This window comes from Pogona vitticeps, chromosome 3 (assembly GCF_051106095.1).
Source record: "Pogona vitticeps strain Pit_001003342236 chromosome 3, PviZW2.1, whole genome shotgun sequence".
Lineage (NCBI taxonomy): Eukaryota > Metazoa > Chordata > Lepidosauria > Squamata > Agamidae > Pogona > Pogona vitticeps.
This window is the reverse complement of record NC_135785.1, coordinates 204,643,072-204,663,627: the sequence shown is the minus strand read 5'-3', so window position 1 is coordinate 204,663,627 and position 20,556 is coordinate 204,643,072. Positions and strand designations below refer to the sequence as shown.

The 20,556-nt window shown below is 38.9% G+C and overlaps 1 protein-coding gene across 1 annotated transcript in view; it reads left to right on the top strand.

The window, feature by feature from the left end:
- EVA1C (eva-1 homolog C) overlaps window positions 1-19,341 on the top strand; it is a 57,977-nt gene extending 38,636 nt beyond the window's left edge. Inside the window, exons 4-8 of the mRNA XM_072994081.2 lie at window positions 3,309-3,461; window positions 11,265-11,408; window positions 14,353-14,424; window positions 16,005-16,097; window positions 18,333-19,341. Coding sequence (XP_072850182.2) covers window positions 3,309-3,461; window positions 11,265-11,408; window positions 14,353-14,424; window positions 16,005-16,097; window positions 18,333-18,751 — 881 coding nt within the window. The 3' untranslated portion in view covers window positions 18,752-19,341. The remainder of the gene's footprint in view (window positions 1-3,308; window positions 3,462-11,264; window positions 11,409-14,352; window positions 14,425-16,004; window positions 16,098-18,332) is intronic.
- Window positions 19,342-20,556: the final 1,215 nt, after the last annotated feature.

Below are 20,556 nucleotides of genomic sequence, written 5' to 3'. Positions count from 1 at the left end.
GTAGCGCTATGGGGCGGTATATAAGTCCAATAAATAAATAAATAAATAAATACTCATGCCAGTGTAAGGGCAGACAGGTGCGAAACAAAGCCTCACATGCAATCAAAGCCTCACATGCAATGATTTTAAAAGTCCATGTAGCCCTCTCAACTGACACACAATACAGATTAAAAACATTAAAAGTTGTCCCAAGAGAATGCACACATCAACTGAAAAACCATGTGACTACCACATGACTTTAAACCAACTTCAAAAACTCTGATTCATCAACCAATTTATTTCAAAAGCAGAACTGTGCCCTTAGCTGCAGAGTATAGCTCTGCCTATAATTTCCACCCCAAGAACAGTCATTTTGCTGGCCGAGGCAGAAAAGCAAATTATGCTGCTCCTAGGCCAATCAAGATTCATCATGCCTGTAACCAAACTATTATTTTGGTTCACAGGTCAAAAAAAACATTCCCCACAAGCACCTCTCAGCATATCTGGCAATAAAATAAAGACTTGAATGACTATTTTCTGTTCTGTCATCACATCCAAAATCTGTTGCTTGTGGCAGCCACATCATTTTGCCGTAAGGGTAGGCCTGACCTTGTTCATAACATTACTTCTTTTAATCCCTTTATGGATGAGAGGTGAAGGAGGAATTTATTCACTTTCCTAAACTACATCGAATATCATGTAACATATGTGTCCATTATTTTCTTTTTTTTCATGTGTGGACCATGCTAAGAATGAGGTGGCTGGGTCACAACAAATACCATCTATGTTGTGGCAACATCTGGAAGTTGACTGAAAGGGGAGTTTGAAGAGTGGACCATTCCCCTGTTCAGCACAACCATGACATGCTCAGTTTTTTCTGTAATATTAATAGTTCGTCTCCTTAAAGAGGATATTTTGAAGGTGAAAAAAGGGATGCAGGGGGATAGCCCTCCCTCCCATTCTACTGAGAAAAGTTACTTTGTCAGTGGAAAAACTGCACTGAATTTCACCCCGAGTAGTCATTGTTCTCAACTTGTCTTACATTTTATTATCCTTATCCTTTTATAGCGACTTTTAATACTAGAACATGCATTAACTTGTTTGCCCACTGGACAGCGTGTGGAGGCTTTGGCACCAATAATAGGCGGTCTTTAAGAAACATGCCAAGGTCTTTTGAATGATGTTGTTTCCTAGAGCTGATAAAAATATGCGTCAGACTATTCTCAAGGAAAACAGAGCCTAGATTGTTATATTTCAATTAAAGATTTTTTTTGTCCATGGAGCATTGTTCCTAAGCACAGTAACTGAAGTTTCATTTTGATTTCAGTAGGATAGGCTTTCAGATGGGTGTGTTTCTTATTGCAGCCTTAATCAAAACAAGCTGTTCTGTCACCAAAACTACCAAAGAGCCTTGTGGCACTTTAAAGATTAATACATTTATTATGGCAAATATTTCTGTGGACTAAAGTCCCTCTCACCATATTGAAGACTTGAGAGAAACAAGACATTTATAATCATAATCTTAGAACTGCAGAGCCAGAAGGGACCCTATAGATCATCAAGTCTAGCCTCTGTCAGGGAGAAATAGTGGAGAATAGACGAGGGTATTCATATATGAATGTGAATATCCCTGCACAGATGGTGTTAATGAGAGTCTAGCCTCATGGGGTTGGACGGTCCACTCAACGGTCCACCACGGATGCAGATGGTGCAATTCGACGAATGGCTCTGCAGCGCGCAATCTGCTCGCCACTCTGACTTTGTAATGAGGCTTGTCCTCCCACCTCCTGCCAGGAGTGGCGAGCAGATTGCATGCTGCAGGCCATTCATGGAATCACACCATCTGCGGTGGATTGGTAAGTGGACCCTCGTTAACACCACCTGTGCAGGGATATTCATATACTAATACCCCCATCTCTAGTGGGGAATCAGACTCCCAACCAGAGATCTAAACCACTGGCTGAGCTATCCAGCCTTTCATGGCATAATGTATTAGGATTGGATAGAGGCTACCTAGTGGGTTTGGGGCTGGGTGGGATGTGTGTGTGTGTGTTTGTGTGTGTTTGTGTGTATGTGTAATTATTAGATTATTTTACAAAGTGTGCCTCTAAGAAATAAACATAATAAAATTATTTAGAGAGACTCGCATGATCAATTGTTTCTTTCCCCGAGTGTGTTTTCCATCTTTCCTTACAAATAGGAAATTTACCAGTACAGTAACAGGTATTATTTAGTTTTAACAGCAACATTGCTAACACTTATTAACCAAACAATATGCCATGAAACAATAGGTAAAAGCACATAATCCACAGCAATTACAAAAACAGGAGCATTATAGTAATTTTTTAAAAAAACCTCTCAGATGATTATCCAGAAGCATTTTACATCTTTCTTTTTTTTAAATGGGGTTTTCTACTTAATAAACAGGCTGTCCTGTGTTCGAAGGTGTTTTGCAGCAACCACATCACAACTGGAAAGTCCCTCTCTTGCGACTAAAGTCTCCTCACTTTTCATTGGATTCTTTAGGACCTTTGTAAAGAGAGTTCAGCAGTAGAGTGGAATGTTTGTACTACATTTTCAGTATTGGAGTTTTGTGCTAATGAGCCAGAGATTGAAACTGAGTAGAAAGTCTGAATGATGAGGTGAAGATCATGAATACTGTATAAAAGTTGTAATTCCAAAATCAGGACTTGGAACTGGACTGCAAAAAAATCAGTGAGGCTTACATTGGAGAGAGCAAATTAATAGCTGCAGAGAATTCATTTTATTCTTACCCACAGCACCTGGAGTAAGGTGTAATGATATCAGCAAGCCTGCCATAGTCTCTCGAGCCTGAAGGATGCCTACTTCCTCACAGTAGTCATATGCCTAGGGAATAGCTGTCTGCCTGTTCTGCTTGAACCCTTCTTGAAAAACTAGTATTTTGAGGTCAAACTAGATAAAGCTAAGGATATGTTTAGAAGCACTGTTCCCATGAAGAGGTCTCTTTGTCATAGCAGTTGTTTTTCCCTCACCTCCATTCTTTGAATTCCTACATGCTTTTCTTGTTATTCCTCATTGGAAAAGCTTAATTTGCAGGCCTCTGCAGTGATATCCCTGAAGAAATTGCACTGTGGGCTCAAAAACTGGCTAATTCCTCAGAATATGCATTTGCTTTAACATGTAAATTGATCCCTCATTTTACCTTTTATTAAATATGTGACCAGTCCGTTATGAGCTATCCCACACGTATTTGTAACAACACAGCATGTGCTATTCCTTTCCTTTGTTGTCGTACAAACATCTATTTCCCATTCATAAACATAGTTTTCTTTTTCTTCCTTTTCTAGCTGAATATAAAACCCGATCAGTGTGTGAAAATGAAGAACTGAAACTCCACTGTAAAGAATCTAAACTCCTTAACATCTATTCTGCCTCATATGGGAGGTCAGCTCATGAGAAGGACATCTGTTCTACAGAAATGGGGCGTCTTCCCCAGTTTGGTAGGTTGGCAAAATGCTTAATCAGATTAATCAGATCCCATAATCAAGACTTGCCCAGAAAAATAAAACATTTATTTGCTATATAATCAGCTACATTCCAAAGAAGCATCTGTGTGGACTCAATCTCCATCAACATAGGAGTTGCTGGTGTGTTTGCTTCCTGGCTACTACAGAAACATGGGAGTAGGGGAACCATGTATGGGATTTCATGAAAAGAATCATGATAGTGCTCTCCCTTACAGAATCTGGCCTTCATGTTGGGTTGATACTTTCCATGTGATCCTATCAGTCTGCTCTATGTATTTCCTCTGTTGCTAAATAACATGAGAAAAGGGCACAGGAAAGTAGTTAACAGGCTACTGCTTGTGCGTATGAATTAGGCATTACTTTACAATCTTACTGTAGATATACCCTGCTTATCATAATGAATGTATCTTACCCTCCTGGGTGAGCCCTCCAGGCATTAAAGCTTTACCAGTGAAGCAAGTCTTCGGATTCTGTCTTCTGTAGAAGCTGTTGTGCCGGCCACAAGGCAGAGATGCTTTCCTGCTGCAGCTCTAGTGCTTTGGGTTGTCTTCTCTTCATAGTGTTTTGGTTGGTATTAATGAAAATGTTTTCCAACTGTGGAGTTTAGCTCCCCTCCCTCAATCTGCAGGAAATTTGTTTAGATCTTCTCATTACTATTTTTCAAAGGCAAGCCAAAGTCTTCATTTTCTAAGAATGCTTTCAGATTGAAACTCCCTTTTGGAGGTGTGAGGGGGAAAAAACAGAAAAAACAATTTTATAGATTTCTCCCCACCCCCAGCACTGATTTCAGAAGCCAGAAGTGTTTTTCACTGCAGTTTTCTGCACTCATAAAAAATGCACCGAGGAGTCTCAAGATCAATATTCCATTAATTGCCAGCAGGAACAATGTGCAGGCCACTCTGCATACCCAAATTACTTTGTATAGGTCTTTTTAAAATCCCAAGCATACCATATCTTAAATCCCCAAGCAAAGTATCAGGAGTATTGTGAACTCTACCGTTTATTTTAAAATACACCAGAATCTAGATATGGAGAATAAACAATTGTAATGTCATGTCAACTAAAGTACTAAACTCTTTGTTTAGTGATGCCAAGCCATCAACTTGGAATACTATTGTAAAGAATTACAGAATCCAGCTCTTAGTTAAACATTAACTCCACAGTTAAACAGGATTCAGGGTTTCAGCCAGATCCGTCTTCCTTACCCCTTAGTTCTAAGACTGCAGCTTGGATGAATTTCCTCACTGACATTCAAAGATTCTGGCATATGCGATTCTTGTTCAAAAACATCTATGGCCTCATCCAGATGGAGCGTTTGTGATACTTTCTGTGCACTGATAATACTGGTATTTTTGCTGCCATCCAGATTATGTGGTACCATCAGTGGCAAAGTGTGACAAACTTCCGCACTTTTTGTTTCGAAACAGCCCCCCCACATCCAGGAGGTGTGTGTCGTTCCCCCCCCGCCACTTCCACTTTATAGAGGTAGGTCATGGAGTTCAGGTGGCAAGACCTTCTCCAGTCAGAAGCTTATAAGTAAACAAACTTATAGAAATCCAGTAGAACATCATTTCTGGAATATCCTCCAGATTATAGAAAATGTATATATATTTAAAATAGCTGATTTCTAAGGTAGATTAGCAGCCGACATCCCCTGTCATCAATACTTTTCAATTTACCACTAACCTACTAAAATAAAAGTGAGAAAAAGTTCCATCAGACAAGATGGCTTAAAAAACCTTCTTCGAGGACTTTTTCAAACTGTTTTTGAAGGGTTTTGATCCATTTCTTGAAGAAATGCTGGTTTCTTAGAGACAAGAGAGTGTGAATAGTAATCCCAGTAAATTCTGAGCTTAAAGCAGCATCAGCCGGAATAAAGCAAGGGTGAATATCCTGTCTAGTTGAGCTCCAGGCTTTAAGAACAGCCAAATCCCAGCAGGAATGATTGGTGGCACAGGCGTATTTCCCAAAAGCTAATTAGTCAAGACAATAGAGATCCTGGATAAGATTTCTTCTTTATGTTTCAGTTAAAAGCACATGGAAATTGTTTGTATTCAGTGAAAAAGCCAGATGTTAGATTAAAAGGTCCATCTAGTCCAGCGTTCTGTTCATATAACATACAATGTAGAATCTATGGTGGTAGCAGTACTAAGACAACTGCTACTAACAATAACAATGCTAATTGATTTCTGAATGGAAAAAATGGGGTAAAAAGTGTACTGTATGTGGAATTGACTGGGAATTTAATCTTGAAGGTTTGGAGTGATAATCCCACAAAAAGGAGGGGAATTATTCTCTAACATCTGGGCCAGTTGGTCAAAACTGTCTACTCTCTAAATGATTAAACGTTTTTCAATGTAACTATGATGTTGAGATTCCCAGTGTGGTGTAGTGGATAGAGTGATTAGGACTCTGGAGAACAGGATTCAAACTGACTGGGGGATTGGAACTGGTAAAACCACTCCTTATATATCTCGCTTACCTTGAAAGCCCTAATATGGTAGTAGGGTTGCTATAAGTTGGTTCTGAGTTGATAGCACAGAACACACACACACACACACACACACAGAGAGAGAGAGAGAGAGAGAGAGAGAGAGAGAGAGAGAGAGGATGTTAACATTTTCTAGTACCGTATTCCAGGAGTATAAATCAGCCATAGAATGGCTTCAGTTATGTTGATTCCAAGGATTGCAATGTACGAATCAATGTGTTTCAAATTTCTATGCATTAGGGCTGACTTGCCTTAGATATTTTGGCAGCAAAGATTGAAACATAGCTACCTGTCTGATTATTAGCATCTCTTGATCCTTGCATAGATGTATTTGTGTTACTTTTCCATATTTCTTTTTTAAATTCACTCCAGAGTCTCAATAAGATGTGAGTAAAGAAATGACAGCCATCAGAATTTGTCTATCAGCTTCACTATTCTTGCTTGCCATAGACTTATTCTAAAGCTTATACACTACGTGGACAAGAAAACACAGCCAAACCTGCCTGTCAGGGGTTCTCTTTTTTTTTGCTGCCCCAGCTCAACATTGCCCTAAGTAGATCTCAAGATATGCCCACTGGCTGGGCTCGTGCAGATGTTCAGTGCATTATTTTCTTTCTGTGAAGATAAAACTTATTTAGCCAACAGAAGGATTGTAAGGCTAGAGTGGTATACTTTGATGAATCAGACAAGTTCACACAAGTGCATATTAATGTATCCAAATTAAAAGGGTGCAAAAATAATAAAGGAAATCCATGTTATTACAGAACAGAGTAATTAAAATTAAGTCTTCGTTACCTGGGACTTAATGATCCACACAAATTACCTCTTGTCTGCTCCGAACTGTGTATAGCTTGCCAAAGGTTCTTAACTTGACTGCCAAGCTACTGAGCTCCTTTCTGCTGTGTTCTTTGCCCCATTTTTCTTCAACTAATCATTTTCTTTTCAGTTTTTCCAAATAACATACAAAGAGGCACAAGATTTAAAAGTGAATATTTTAGCTAATGGCCAGTAATGTACCAAGCTAAATGTACCTTAGAAAGGCTGGTAGAAGTTTTAGGTTAACAAACATTTCCAAAACTATAAATTAATGTAGCTAACATGAACATACTTGGAAAACAGCCCAAAAAACCTATAACAACCATCATACTTGGAAAAGTTTGGGTAACAGACAATAATCCATGGAAAAATTTGCATTCAAGTTAAACTAAAATTAAAAAGAATCCATGCATGTTGAAGGAAGTTATGCATTTAACTTTGCATTAGTTTTAGCCCTCAGATACTAAGAGGTGCTTTTATTCAAACTAGATCAAGGTTTATCATTTGTATCAATTTCACACACTTTAAAAATATGAGTTATATTGGTGACAGTTCAGTTCTGTCAAAGGTGGTGCAAAATATTCCACCACCCAAGATGGAAGGAGACACACTGCCCCTTTCCTCTCTGTCACCTGAGAAAAGGGAACTACCTTCTTAATATAAGGGCTGGCCCTTAATTCTGTTCACATTGTTGTGACTCATACACATTGTGTATAGTAAGTTGCAGTTAGAGTAGGCCTATTTGAATAATGAGAACATATAGAGGAGTCGACTCACCAAGTCCTCAATGATTCAATAGCGTACAATTTCTGGTTCAATACACTCTGGTACAATTTACTATGCTAACCAACAGTATTCCGGCTGTTGTGTATACTTCTTGTTCTGAAGTGCCTGGACACTGTTATAAATTGCTTCTTGAAGTCTTGGTACAGCTTGAGAATATGTCCATCCTGGGAAGTTGGTGCAGATATCATGCAGTCTCTCTTGTCTACTTTGACAGAAATCCCTAACTAGAACATTGTTTTATAGAGAATTCCTCTTATAGTTGTTTGAGTGGAGAACAGCTGTTACAGACTATGAACTATATCTATCTAATATCCCAGTGTTCAGCACTGAAATGTGAAAGAAACCAGAAATAATTTCTACCAAGATGTAAAACATTGGAATATCATGGTTGTTGTGGATTTTTCGGGCTATTTGGCGGTGTTCTGAAGGTTGCTCTTCCTGATGTTTCGCCAGTCTCTGTGGCCGGCATCTTCAGAGGACTGGAATACATTGGCATATCAAGCAAATATGGTCTTATTTGTCCAGACCATATCAGACAAAGTGAGCACAACAACTTATTTCCTTGCAATTACTTTTCTTCCAGGAATTTCAAGGTTAAGTACACGGTATTCTTCGGCTTTGAGGATTTTATGCCTACAAATAAGCCTATGAGGTCAGTTAGCCTGAGATAATGAGCCATTAAACTTTTGTGGCTGATTAAGGATTTCCATCTCCCAAGTTCTTGTCTGAAGGTCTAGCCACTAGAGTAGGGGATGCCAACATTTTGGGCATGGGGGCCAAATTTTCCCCCAGGACCAATGGTAGGGCGTACCAAGCTTTGAAATGTTAATAAATAAATAAATAAACAAACCCAGAAATGCTCAGCTATCCACTTCTGGATTTGATTTTGGAGCTTGGTGCAGGTTGTGGAGAATCTCCCCACTTCTATTTTGTTTGAAAACCTCTCCTCAAAGACCCCTGGAACAAAAGAAAAGCTAGTTTTGTCAGTTGGTTTCCAAATAATTTTTGACTCTGCAATTTTATGGGCCTTTGACGGCTTCTAAATGTCCTGGAGGGCCAAATGGAATCTCTGGACTACACTTTGCGCCCCTCTGCCTTAACATTAGTTCTCAGTAACTGGAATGGACTCCAGGATGGGCTGAATCTCAGGGCCAGAAAATAGATGCACACCAGAGTGTAAGGCGAACCAGGTACAGGAGCTCTGGAGCCAGAGTACAAAACAGTCCAAGTAAAGCCAGCCCCAGAGTCATGCAACTAAACAGGGTGAGCACAAAATCATAGCCAGGCAGATGAAAATTTCTATACAGCAAAAAGTCAGCTGCAAAGATAGATTCAAGGCAATCAAGAACCAAACTAGATATTGTCTCCCATCAAAACTGAGGTTTATATAGCTGGGCTGCATGACCCCATTCCCACCCTGGGCACAGATGCAATTATCTAACTAGCTATTAGGACAGCTCAGCTGCCAGATCTGGCTTGCTGGTCTTTCTGGGAGGAAGAGCTTTTCTACTGGAGACCCCCTGTCCTTGAGGAAGCCCATTCTCCTGAGAAGACTTTTGCTCCACCTGAGCACTTTGTCTCATCAGGGGGTTTGGGCATCTGGCTCCTTGAAGGTCCACTATCATCTGGCAATTTGGCCTTCTGGATCCCAGCAGGCCTGGAGTCTGCTATATCTGGCAATTTTTCACACATGTTCAGTTTGAGAGGTTCTGACTCATCTCTGCTGAACAATGCATCTGGTAAAAGGCATGACACACACACAAACATGAGAAGAAAGGAGAAGGCAAAGCAATAAATATACTGAGAAGAATCAGTGCTTACAGAATTGTACTCCAGTTATGTCTTCTTGGTATCTGACTTCTTTCTCAAAAGCACCACAACTTTAATTTTTTTTTCCTAGATAATGTCTAGCACCAAAGCTTGAGGATCAGAACATATGAGGCAGCAGTTTTGCAATTAGGATTGGAGTCACCTTAAGAAAAGTAACAAATATTTGATTATCCTTCAGTGAATATTTGCAGCTCAACAAGTTGCAAATTAGCGGCTTTTATTTGGTAGCTGGTTATCAGGAGTTAAACAGTGGTGCATATATGTACTTAGAAGAGTGACTAACAAACAGATATATTTAAGCAAAATGTTTCAGCTTTCACCTTTTTCAATTGCTCTGGTAAAAGTATGTGTATACATACATACATACTGTACATAGATACATACATACATACATACATACATACATACAGACAGACAGACAGACAGACAGACAGACAGACAGACACATACTGCTAACTGCATGACACAAAGGAAACACATGAGTATTCAGTTGCTTTTAACTTTGTCACAATTGGCTCTGCCTGTTTCATAGATGGAGTCTTTTGTACGCTTCAGAAGCAACAGGGAAGTCAACGAGGGTTTGAAAATGGGAGAGGCGTTCAGAAGGAAAATGCTTGCTGGTCTCATTAAGCTCTACACAATTTATAGCTGGAGCTACTCTGAATAATTTGCATGTCAAAACATGTCTAAAATAAGACTAATTAGTACGTTAAAAGATCTTTCCTCTAGAAACAACAGGTTCTGATCTGTTAAATAGCAGCTCATGTCAGAGTGGATATTTTACAGCTATGTTTTGGAAATGCTTTGATGGCCTCCTCTTTTCAGTTCCAGTTGGATGCATGTCCAGTACGTTAAAACCACCAACCCTAGTGGCTGGTAGCCATTAATAACAGAAGAGAGGCAAGGGATTAAAAGAGCTTAAAGAGTGAACCATGTTCTCACTCTTAAAGTGATTAGAGAAGTCAGGATGTTTCTATCTTTATATTGCCTTTTAGCAATTTGCTGAAAATTTTGATCCATTTGACCTTTACATAGCTACCTCCTTAAAATGTGTACTGTATTTTTGTTGTATACATTATGGAGCTTAATCCCATTCAGCTAATGTTGGTTAACACTTTCCTTAACAAATTTTCTCGGTCATGTCTAGGGATGTAGTCAAACAGGATATAGCCCAGCCATCCCAGGCAGAAAAATTCAGTACAAATGCAAGGTGCATGAGAAGGAGATAAATGGCTTGACTACATCTCTTGGGCTGCCCTTGTGTTGTTTTAGCCCTTCCATATCCCTCTAACTGTCAGAGTTGCATTACTGTGGTATGCTGACAGCTAGCTGTGTTTGAGGCCTTATCCTTCTGTTGGAATATTCATTTTATGGCTACAAGAAAGAAGGAATGAATGAATTAATTTGATTAAATGTACAGAACATCCTCCAATGATACTCCCATTTTTCTGTTTGGTCTGAATTGTGCTTTTGGGAAGCGAGTGTGCTGCAAGATCAAAACTGGCATCTGAGGATGAAGGCAAATGCTTCCTTTATCAACTATAGTAAATTTCTGAATCCTATTGAATAAATGCTGGAACTGACCGTTGTACAAAAACAAAGATAAGAATGATTGGCATCTTGTGAAATTTCATGTCTCTCAAACACATTAGGTTGGATAATGGGTTGTCACAACAGCCCTGACAGCCCCAATGCCAAATTACCTAAATTATCCTACCCTCAACTGCACTGGGCTTCAGCCCGCACTGTTTCTGCAATAGGGAGGCCTTGTCGCACCAATACTTGTATGCACACCTGTCACCAGTAGTTCGTATGCAAGTGAACACATTTTTCAATTTTTCCCTCCCTTTCAGATTGCTTTTCCTATTCAGCTTTAGAAGTACTATCAAAGAAGTGTTACAGGAAACAAAGATGTAAAATTATTGCTAACAGTCATAACTTCGGAAGACCATGCCTGCCTGGTGTGAAAAAATATCTCAATGTCAGCTACGCATGTGGTAAGGAAAATCCTGAAAATGTTGAAGATCACACATTGTGCCCAGGGTTTATAAGGTCAGTTTCAGGGTTTGGGAAAGTAACTTTTTTGAATTACAGTCCCAAGAATCTGAGAGCTGCCATTCAGAAAAAAAATATTAGCCATTTTGTTAAATCAGTATGTGTACATATGTAATATCTGTATCTCATGAACTTCATCTTATATCCATGATATATATCCTTTCCATAGTTTAAACACCTGGTTTTGGTACAGTTACAAGTTTAGCTTAGTTACTGTCAGTGAAATCTCATCTAAAATACACACATTTATAATACTCCATTGCATTACGATGAGAAGTGGTAATTGTGGGAGATCCTTCCACATGAAAGTTGACTTTTATCTCAGGTAGGGAATTACACTAGAAAAGCTTGCATTAGGTAAGCCTGCCTGTATGGATCTGCGATTTCTATTTTTTGTTTGTTTGTTTGTTTGATGGAGAGTAATACGCCATTGTGAGAGGAGTATTACCCCTCTCACGATGGTTTGCAATATGTAAAAAATAACCTATAGCAACATACTATAAACCATAAAATTATGACTAGAATGTCTTAACATATCATTTTAGAAATCAGGTTAAAATACTGACAATATAAAATAATATGTGTGAATGGTGTATGTTGTTAAACTCATTGCTTGAAAACCATTTTAATATTAAACATAAATATAAAAACAATTTTGAGGGAAAATGCATTTTCCATGCTTACTGACATTACATCACTATAGAATCCATAAGTGGTTGTCTAAGGAAGCAATATCAATCAAAAAGCATGGGGCCACAACTGAAAAAGCCATCTCACTTTACTGAAGAGGGGTGCTTTTTCCCTTTCCCTTTAAAAATCCAAAAGTGAAAGAGATTTAGAAAAAATGGCCTATAATATGTTCCACCCAATGCAGAAAATTAGTCTCCCAGCCTTGAAGGCAGATACCAACAGCTCCAGAAAGGACTCATCAAAGGATGCAGCTGGTACAGAATTTTTGATGTGATTGATATGAAGGTTTCAAAACATATCCCAAAGCAAACAGACTTCATTGCAATTATCTAGCCTGGGTATAATCAGGACTTGGATGAATGCAGCAATATCTGCTTTCTGAACACAGGGTCAAAGTTGGCAGATCAGCGTTAGCTGACAGAAGACATTCCTAGCCACCAATGCCAACTGTCCCTCTATTAACAGTGCTGGGCCTAAGCTGCAAACATGGTCTTTCAGGGGGAGTCCAACCCCATCTACAGTCAGTTGCCTATCTTCATTGAGTTCAACCAATAATTCCTTTCTTTTTTGGGGGGGGATATTCTTTTGATAACTGTATGTGTCTTCTGATAAGAAGACTGCATATAATCTTTTGTACGCAATATAACTGTGTACAAAAAGGGGAAACAATTTAACATAGGAAACAGTGCAGTTTTAAAGGAAGAGAGCCTAGTGTGCAAAAAATGGAAAGTGGTCTGTCAGTGATATCCCCAGGTGGACATAGTGCCTATTATTTTTCATCGCCGTAAGAAGAATGTGAACAATTTCCAAATGAATTGGCAGACTTTGCAAGAAGAAGAATGTTCATTTTCTACCAAGGCTGATCACCATTCTACTAGAGTCACGATTATTTCTATATGTATGTATTTGTGTAGAGCAGGGTAGGGGAAATTTACTGTACAACTATTAAGCATCTATCTGCATGATGTGGTGGATGAGAACAGAAGACTACATACAATTACAGTAGGTATGAGTTCATTTAAATAAATTCTTCCTTTATGCCCACAGTTTCTATGGTTTTAAAAACTAGAATATGTTCAGGGTTATTTCTCCGTAACCTACCAACTTGGTAAGCTGCTGTATGTGTGTTGGGAGCCATTAGTGACATCCACAACATGGAGCGATGAGTTCCCACATGGAATGAATTCCCACATGGCACATGGACTGTGCATATCAGCCATTTAAACATAAGGCAGAATGAAACCTGTTATGAAATGGGGCTTCTTTTTTTACATATTGTGACATCCTATACATTATCTACTCCAAGGTAAAGTTTAGTGGGACTTCCTCTCATATAAATTAATATAATAGCTTTCCCAAATTGGTACCCAACAGATTAATACCACAGTCATATCTGATGATTGCCATGCTCAAGAAGAGACTGAGTTGACTAGTAGGTGAGTGGCAGGTACATGACACCTGGGAGGACCTGAGGACTGGGGTGTGCTTGGTGCCCACCAGTATTTTGTACCCCACTCTCTGGTTGTAATAAAATCTAGTTCTGGCAGTTTGAACAGTCTGATATTCATGGAAGCGCTTGCTGATGATGGCCCAACCAACAGTGCCAGCCAAAGTGAGAGTATTGGCACTCACAAGTATCAGTCTGGTCTGTGTCCCCCCCCCCCCCCGTTACTGCTATTTCCAAAGCATTCAAGAAGAGAATTGTCCATGTATCTGGATAATCATGTGCAGTTTGCTCTTGATTAATAAGCCACTTCACAAGATTGGCAAATTCAAACCAGTAGGCTTGCTTTGTGTTGGTTTCAAACTAGAGCAATTCTACCTGCACCAAAAAATAAAAATAAAATAAAAGCCACAGCCAGAAGATCAGAAATGGGGTGGCCTGGATCGCTCCAACAAAGATGTTCTCTAGTTGCCATCTTTAAGAGTGAACCAACCCATTCCTGCAATGGCCAAGCAACATATGAAACACAGAGACATATATACAATGGGAGAGAGAGAGAGAGAGGCAGGCATGTTGAATTCAGTCCAAACCACCATGGACAACAGACTAAATACCTGTGTAGTCAACCTCTAACTTCTTTAATTAACCCAATGATTTTATAACTCATTTGTTATACTCAATAAATAATGATCCAGTTGGTATAAAAAGCTTAAAAATCAGCATACAACATTCTCTGTTCTTTTAATTTGCAGTTCCCAAATTCTTGCTGGCAGCAGTTGATCCAGTGGTTACTAACCTAAATCCTTCTTGGACACCAAAAGGAGGTAAATATGGGCATTTGAATGGGTATTACCAACATGGGTCTTTAACGAAGAACCTTTAATGTACTGATGAAATAGAACAAGCTAAGAATACAGAAGTGAGATGTTGGTGAAATTTGATTATTTCCTAGATGTTTGGTCTAAAGAGGCGGCAGAACTAGGTGGCAGAAGTATGAAGTAGCAAAGTGAACAGTTCCACTTCAGATTGCTGATGGGGATGCTGGTTATTGAATTAGGTTTTTGGTTTATGAATCAATATAACAAGAGCCATATTTAAAAGATTGCGTGAGGTTCACAATCATGGTTTTGTCGTTTCCTTGATTTTAAAGTTTATTTTTCATTAACAGAGTGGATGCCAATTTTGGAAGTACAACCATGTAGAATTAAAATCTCATGTCTCCTCTCAACTCTATTCCTAACAGGCCCCTGAAGAAAGAACCCTCTTGTCCCTACCCACTCTGTGCTGGAGTAGCTTTCTACTAACCCCATCACCTATATGAGGACTATTCAAAAAATTATTCCCCCTCCACTCCTTAAATCATATGGTTCAGCCTTAATCATTACAGGACTCAGCCATTTCATTTTCCATCTGTAGCCCATACCCTCTTTGTAGACTAAGAGCATGCTTACTGTACGTATTGCAGATGGACAGAATTTGAGGTTTAAACCATGGGCAAAGCATGTGATGGAGAAGCTCAGGGGATAATTTTTTGTACCCAGAAACTGCAGTGGGCTATCCCAGCCCCAGGAAATTACCTCCTAACAAACAAACAAACAAACAAACAAACAAACAAACAAACAAACAAACAAACAAACAAACAAACAAACAAACAAACAATAAATAAATAAATAAATAAATAAATAAATAAATAAATAAATAAATAAATAAATAAATAAATGTGTCTAGAAATGCATCCTGGTTTTTTTGTGGGGACTTGGGGGTGCATGGGTCTTAGTGGATCCCTGAAGTTCCCCAGTACAAAAAATTGCCACTCCTGGAGGCACCCCCGAAAGCAATATATGTATTTATTTATTTTCAAACAGGGAGCTGTGCGCCCCCCGCAAGCTGCATGATGTATCCCTGATCTTCTATCCATGGGACACCGGAAGGGTAGATGATAGAATTTGCAAACTGTCTTTCACACTAACTTGGCATGCAGGCTCAAGACCCAATTCCATATTTCGAATTTAGACAGCAGGCTCCATCTCAGTAGAATTGCAAGCATTGTGTTCGAGTAACTCGCATTCCCTCTCTAAAATTTAAAAACAGTCACAAGATAAAATATATGCAAAATCTCTTTTATTTGTGGTGAGGCCTCTGAACTTAATGATCCCCTAGTAATGGCTTTAAGCTTAAGTAGACTTGTAACACTGTTTTTATACCTTGTGAACTGTGTCCTGTTGGATTTGAAATAACAACAACAAGCACAAGGATTTTAAAATAAATCAGGATAAAGGGATTAAAAATCTGTACTGTTATAACATATACATACTGCTTCCCAAAGTGTAGATACATTTTATACAGATTTCTTTAATTTCCTTAACCTAATCTGTCAAACTTGTTTCTCATTTTCTTTTTGCAGATATAAATATTGACCCAAAAGAATCAAGATTTCCAGAAATAGAAGGAGGAATTATAGTTAGCAGTATTTTGGCTGCCTTGGCTTATATCAGAGGTAGAATAACAACTGCATTTTACATTCTGACCTCTTAGGCTGCTACTGCTGGGAATTATATTTTTGTGAACCAATTTGGAAGATGAAGGGTGCATAGTCTGTTGAGCTATACCGTTGTGTCCACATACAGCAGCATTTCAAGAATTCTATTTCTGACAGGATATATCATCAGGAGTACCTTGAGAAACATCTTTTGATGCCTCGTGAGGAGTTGCCCCAGTACACACTTAAAGAGGATTTTTCAGGGGGAAGTCATAGAGAGAACCATTCCCAAGCTCAATGATTAGAGCCTAGTACAACGTTGCAACACAAGTCTTCTTTCTTACACAAAACCCCATTAAATCCATATAATCTCAGGATTTGTATTTATAGTTAGACATCATGTCTGTATGTTGGTTGGTAGTTCTTGAGAGAGCATTGATTTAGCAGAGCACAAGTTTATCTGTTGCTCAAATTACAAGTACTAGTTTAAGTTCTCAAGCACACTCTTTCATTGTAGAGAAAGGCTTGGGCCAGTAATTCACTTCTCATAATACAGTATGTCTTCATCAACATCATTGTCTTAGAACTGCAGAGCTGGAAGGGACCCTATGGATCATTGAGTCTTGTTCTTTTCTATGACTGCTTCTTTGGTTAGCTCTAACAAATTGCACATGGTTTGGATGGTATGTACATTGATACAGCAAAATATTTCCATAAATTCCTCAAGCATGATCTACAATTTAGCCTCAGTTTTAAGCATCATCATGCAGTTTCCACTATAATGTGGCTGTATCTCTGTGGACTTCAGTAAAGCATACAGCTCTCTACCACATAGACCTATAATGTTTGACACTAGCAGAGTATGAACACAAAATAAGAAAAGTTGATTTTGTGAGTGTTTGGTGGATGTTTAGAACTCCTAGAATGTAAGTCACTTCTTTAAGAATCTGTGGCCAAAATCCTGTTCTGTAAATAAAACCTGATTAAGGGTGATGATGTTACTGGCAGGGGGAATTTTGGGTAATTAACATGTTCTTCTATTTCATGGCTTGCACAGCTTGCATGTAATCAGTCTCACTATGTGTGAGACATTGGAACCTTGGGACAAAAAGACTTTCTTCTGCTATCCTGGGGCTCCCAGGGTTATGTGCAACAAAACTCAATATATATAAGTTGAATGAGCCATGGGACAAAAATAGAAACTCTTTAGTTATCTGAACTCTCCTCTTGCCAGGGACGTCATCACCCCAATGCAGGTGCAATTTACAGAATAGGATTTTGGTCTATATGCACCAGCCAGCCAAAAACAACAACAACAACAACAACAACAACAACAACAACAACAACAACAACAACAACAACAACAACAACAACAACAACAACAACAACAACAACAACAAACACCCAACCCTTTCCAGGAAGAACATAGGAACACATTCATTCACCAATGTAACACCTTGTTTAGAAGAAGAACTCGTAGGTAGGCATAAAACAGCAGCTTGAACTTTTGAATTAGCTCTTGTATTAATGAAACCATAAGGGATGGTGATGCATAACTGTATGTAGTTTATGTATTATATTAGCTTTTAAAAATATTTTTAATAGGCTATGACCATCTCATAAGGTTCCCTGCAGCCTGCGTTTTATGAAGTGCAACACTCAGAATCATTTTACCTGGTAAACTGCTGCCATTGTGCTTTTTAAAACTCTTGCTTGGATTAAGGCTCAAGGCTAAAAAGCTACCTTGGTATCGCCCTACACTTCAGGATTTTAAAACACAGTAAAAAGGGCAGCAGTTGAGAATTAATTATCATGGATGGACTTTTTTGGGAGTGAACAATCTGAAGCAAGAATATTGCAGTTTGCTAGGCTTTCCAGTTGCAAAGCTTCCCTTCTTCTTTTCCTCTAGAGCAGTCAGCTTTCAGGAGATGTACAGAAGTGCTGCCCAGCCCACGCCAGGAAAAAACACACTTTAAGAAGCAGTCTTCGCCTGCAAGCCTTGTGACACCTTTAACTAGACAGTTCTGTTGTTACTCTGGGTCATTATAATTAGCCACTCAGAGACAAGTTAGCAGGGCCTAATTTGCTGTGTAGGCTTGATCTCAAACAAAACAAATAAAAAAAAATCCATAAAAACAGAACAGCAACATAGGGCTTTTCAAAAATAAGTCAAATTAATGTCACTACCCCCTTCCTTTGCAATGTACCTCTCTTTTATAAGCTGCTAGTCTGGGATTCTGTTTCTAATTTCAGATCACCCTGAAAGAGCTGCTCTCTTGTTTGTGTCTAGTGTTTGTGTTGGCCTGGTGCTCACACTCTGTGCTCTGGTGATACGTGTTTCATGCTCTCATGACTTGGAAAACCTACAGAGAATAAAAAAGCACTTGGTGCCAGAAGACAAGACCAATGAAAGCAGTGAAGAGGAGGAGGAGGAGGAGGAAGAAGAGACTAGGGACTCTTCCGATTCGGACTTTCCTGATGAACTAGCAGGGTTCTCCAGGACTACCAATTCAGCTTATTATTCAGTTGACTCAGCTGAACTTGCTGAAAGGATAGAGCGGCGAGAACAGATCATTCAGGAAATCTGGATGAACAGTGGTTTGGATGCGTCTCCTACTAGAAGCCTCAGCCCATTTTATATCAATGAACAGGAATGTGTTTGTCTTGGTTAGTGTAAGTTATTTTTGCAAAAATGAAAAAAGTACCTTCTGTGAAGGAATGATTGCAAATCTGTGTAATAATCATTTTTAAAGCTATATTATTAATAATTATAAAAAGATATTTTAAAATATTTGATAGTGTGGCATATTTTGATTTGTGGCCTCTGAGTTATTATTCCATATGAACCCCATGTAACTATTTAAAAATGAATGCTCTATTAGAAACCAAATGCCATTGCACTAAGGAAGGTATGATTTCAGAAGGCATTACAGATAAAAGCAAAACCACTGCAAAAGTACTTGGGACAGTTTGCTGACTTTTCAAAGTAATTTATAGACAAATTCCATTTGCTTCAGGCCAACCGATTCTAACCTTCAGTAAGAAATGTCTTGAGGTAGAATGTCTACCACATTCTGTTGTAATCTGCCTGGAACCCAAAGAACAAAAGGAGGAAACATGTCATTTCCTTCATGTGATACTTAGAAGTAATTGAACTTTTCCCTCTATGGAACCCACACATTTCATGTTGTAGCAGGAGATATAGTAGGGGTGGAGTAGTTTAGGAAACAATTGGCAATTAAAAGCTAAGGTAAAAAAAAAATGGAGCTTGGGAAAAATGAAAAAAGGGTCACTTTCCAATACTAATTAGTGAGCTCATACTGAACTGGAAAACCTTCAGTTTGATTCATTTCCTACTAAGGCAGGAAGCTGCCAAGGCTTGCCGAGAGATCTTTTAAAAACGGTACAAAGGAAACAAAGATAACTGGAAGGGACTAAAGAGCAGTCTAGTTCATCTTTCTACCTCAAGATCAGAAAACATATTAATATACCCTCAGCAGATTAATTTAGCAACCCAGACTGCAGCATGCCAACAATACAGAAAAGTATTGACAGATCAAGAGCTGGAGGACCACTAAGCAAATTGGTGAGAAAGCAACAGTTCAGATACATCATAGGCTGATACTACATGGAAAAGGCAGATTGCCCCACCCTTGCCCATCAGGCCAACATGCACAAGGTCACCTGTGGCAGGCCATGTGGCCATGTCATTCGTTTGGTGGAATACAAAGGTACATACTCACTCTTCTACCATGCAAAATATCTCTGCAATAGCCCTAAATTTCATTAGGTAAATCTCACCTGTTAATGTAAAACTCTGTACGGCTACCTACGTGTACACATAGGCTCTCCAGAAAGCTTTCAAAACCAAGAATAAAATATAATGACTCAAATACAATGAAATAGCACTAAACAGCCCCAAAACACTTTACCTTCTAGGAGTGGAAAAATTAAACCACTTTACAGCCATAATGTAAAAAACAAAGAGGCCTTTAATAGATCACCACTTGCCATAGGAAAGGCTATAAAGATGGTGCGTGGCAGGCATTTTTTAGGGAGGCTGGAGTGTCACCACTAAATAGTCTCCATAGTAGTCACTCACCTTCCCAAGGTATGGGTTTACAGAGCATGTTCTTGTAAAGGACATTGCATGTAAAATACTCTTAAGAGCATTAAATGTGAACAGCAGCACTTCAAAACTGGGTCTCAAAATTTATCTGTGGAAGGAGCGGTGGGAGGCAGCAGTCAAAATGTCCAGTCCCAGCCCAGTCTTGTGGCTCTACTGTGAAATTTTAAGTGACTGCAGTTTCGGCACTAGTTTGGTTGACTTGCAGAAAACAAATTTTCTATACAGTATTTATAGCCCTATTCTGAATTCAGCTGATTACCCTTTTAATCTTTATTGGAACACTTGGACCAGGTATCAGTGGGGTGGAAATGTTCACATTTGCCAATATCATCTGGAGAGAGAGAGAGA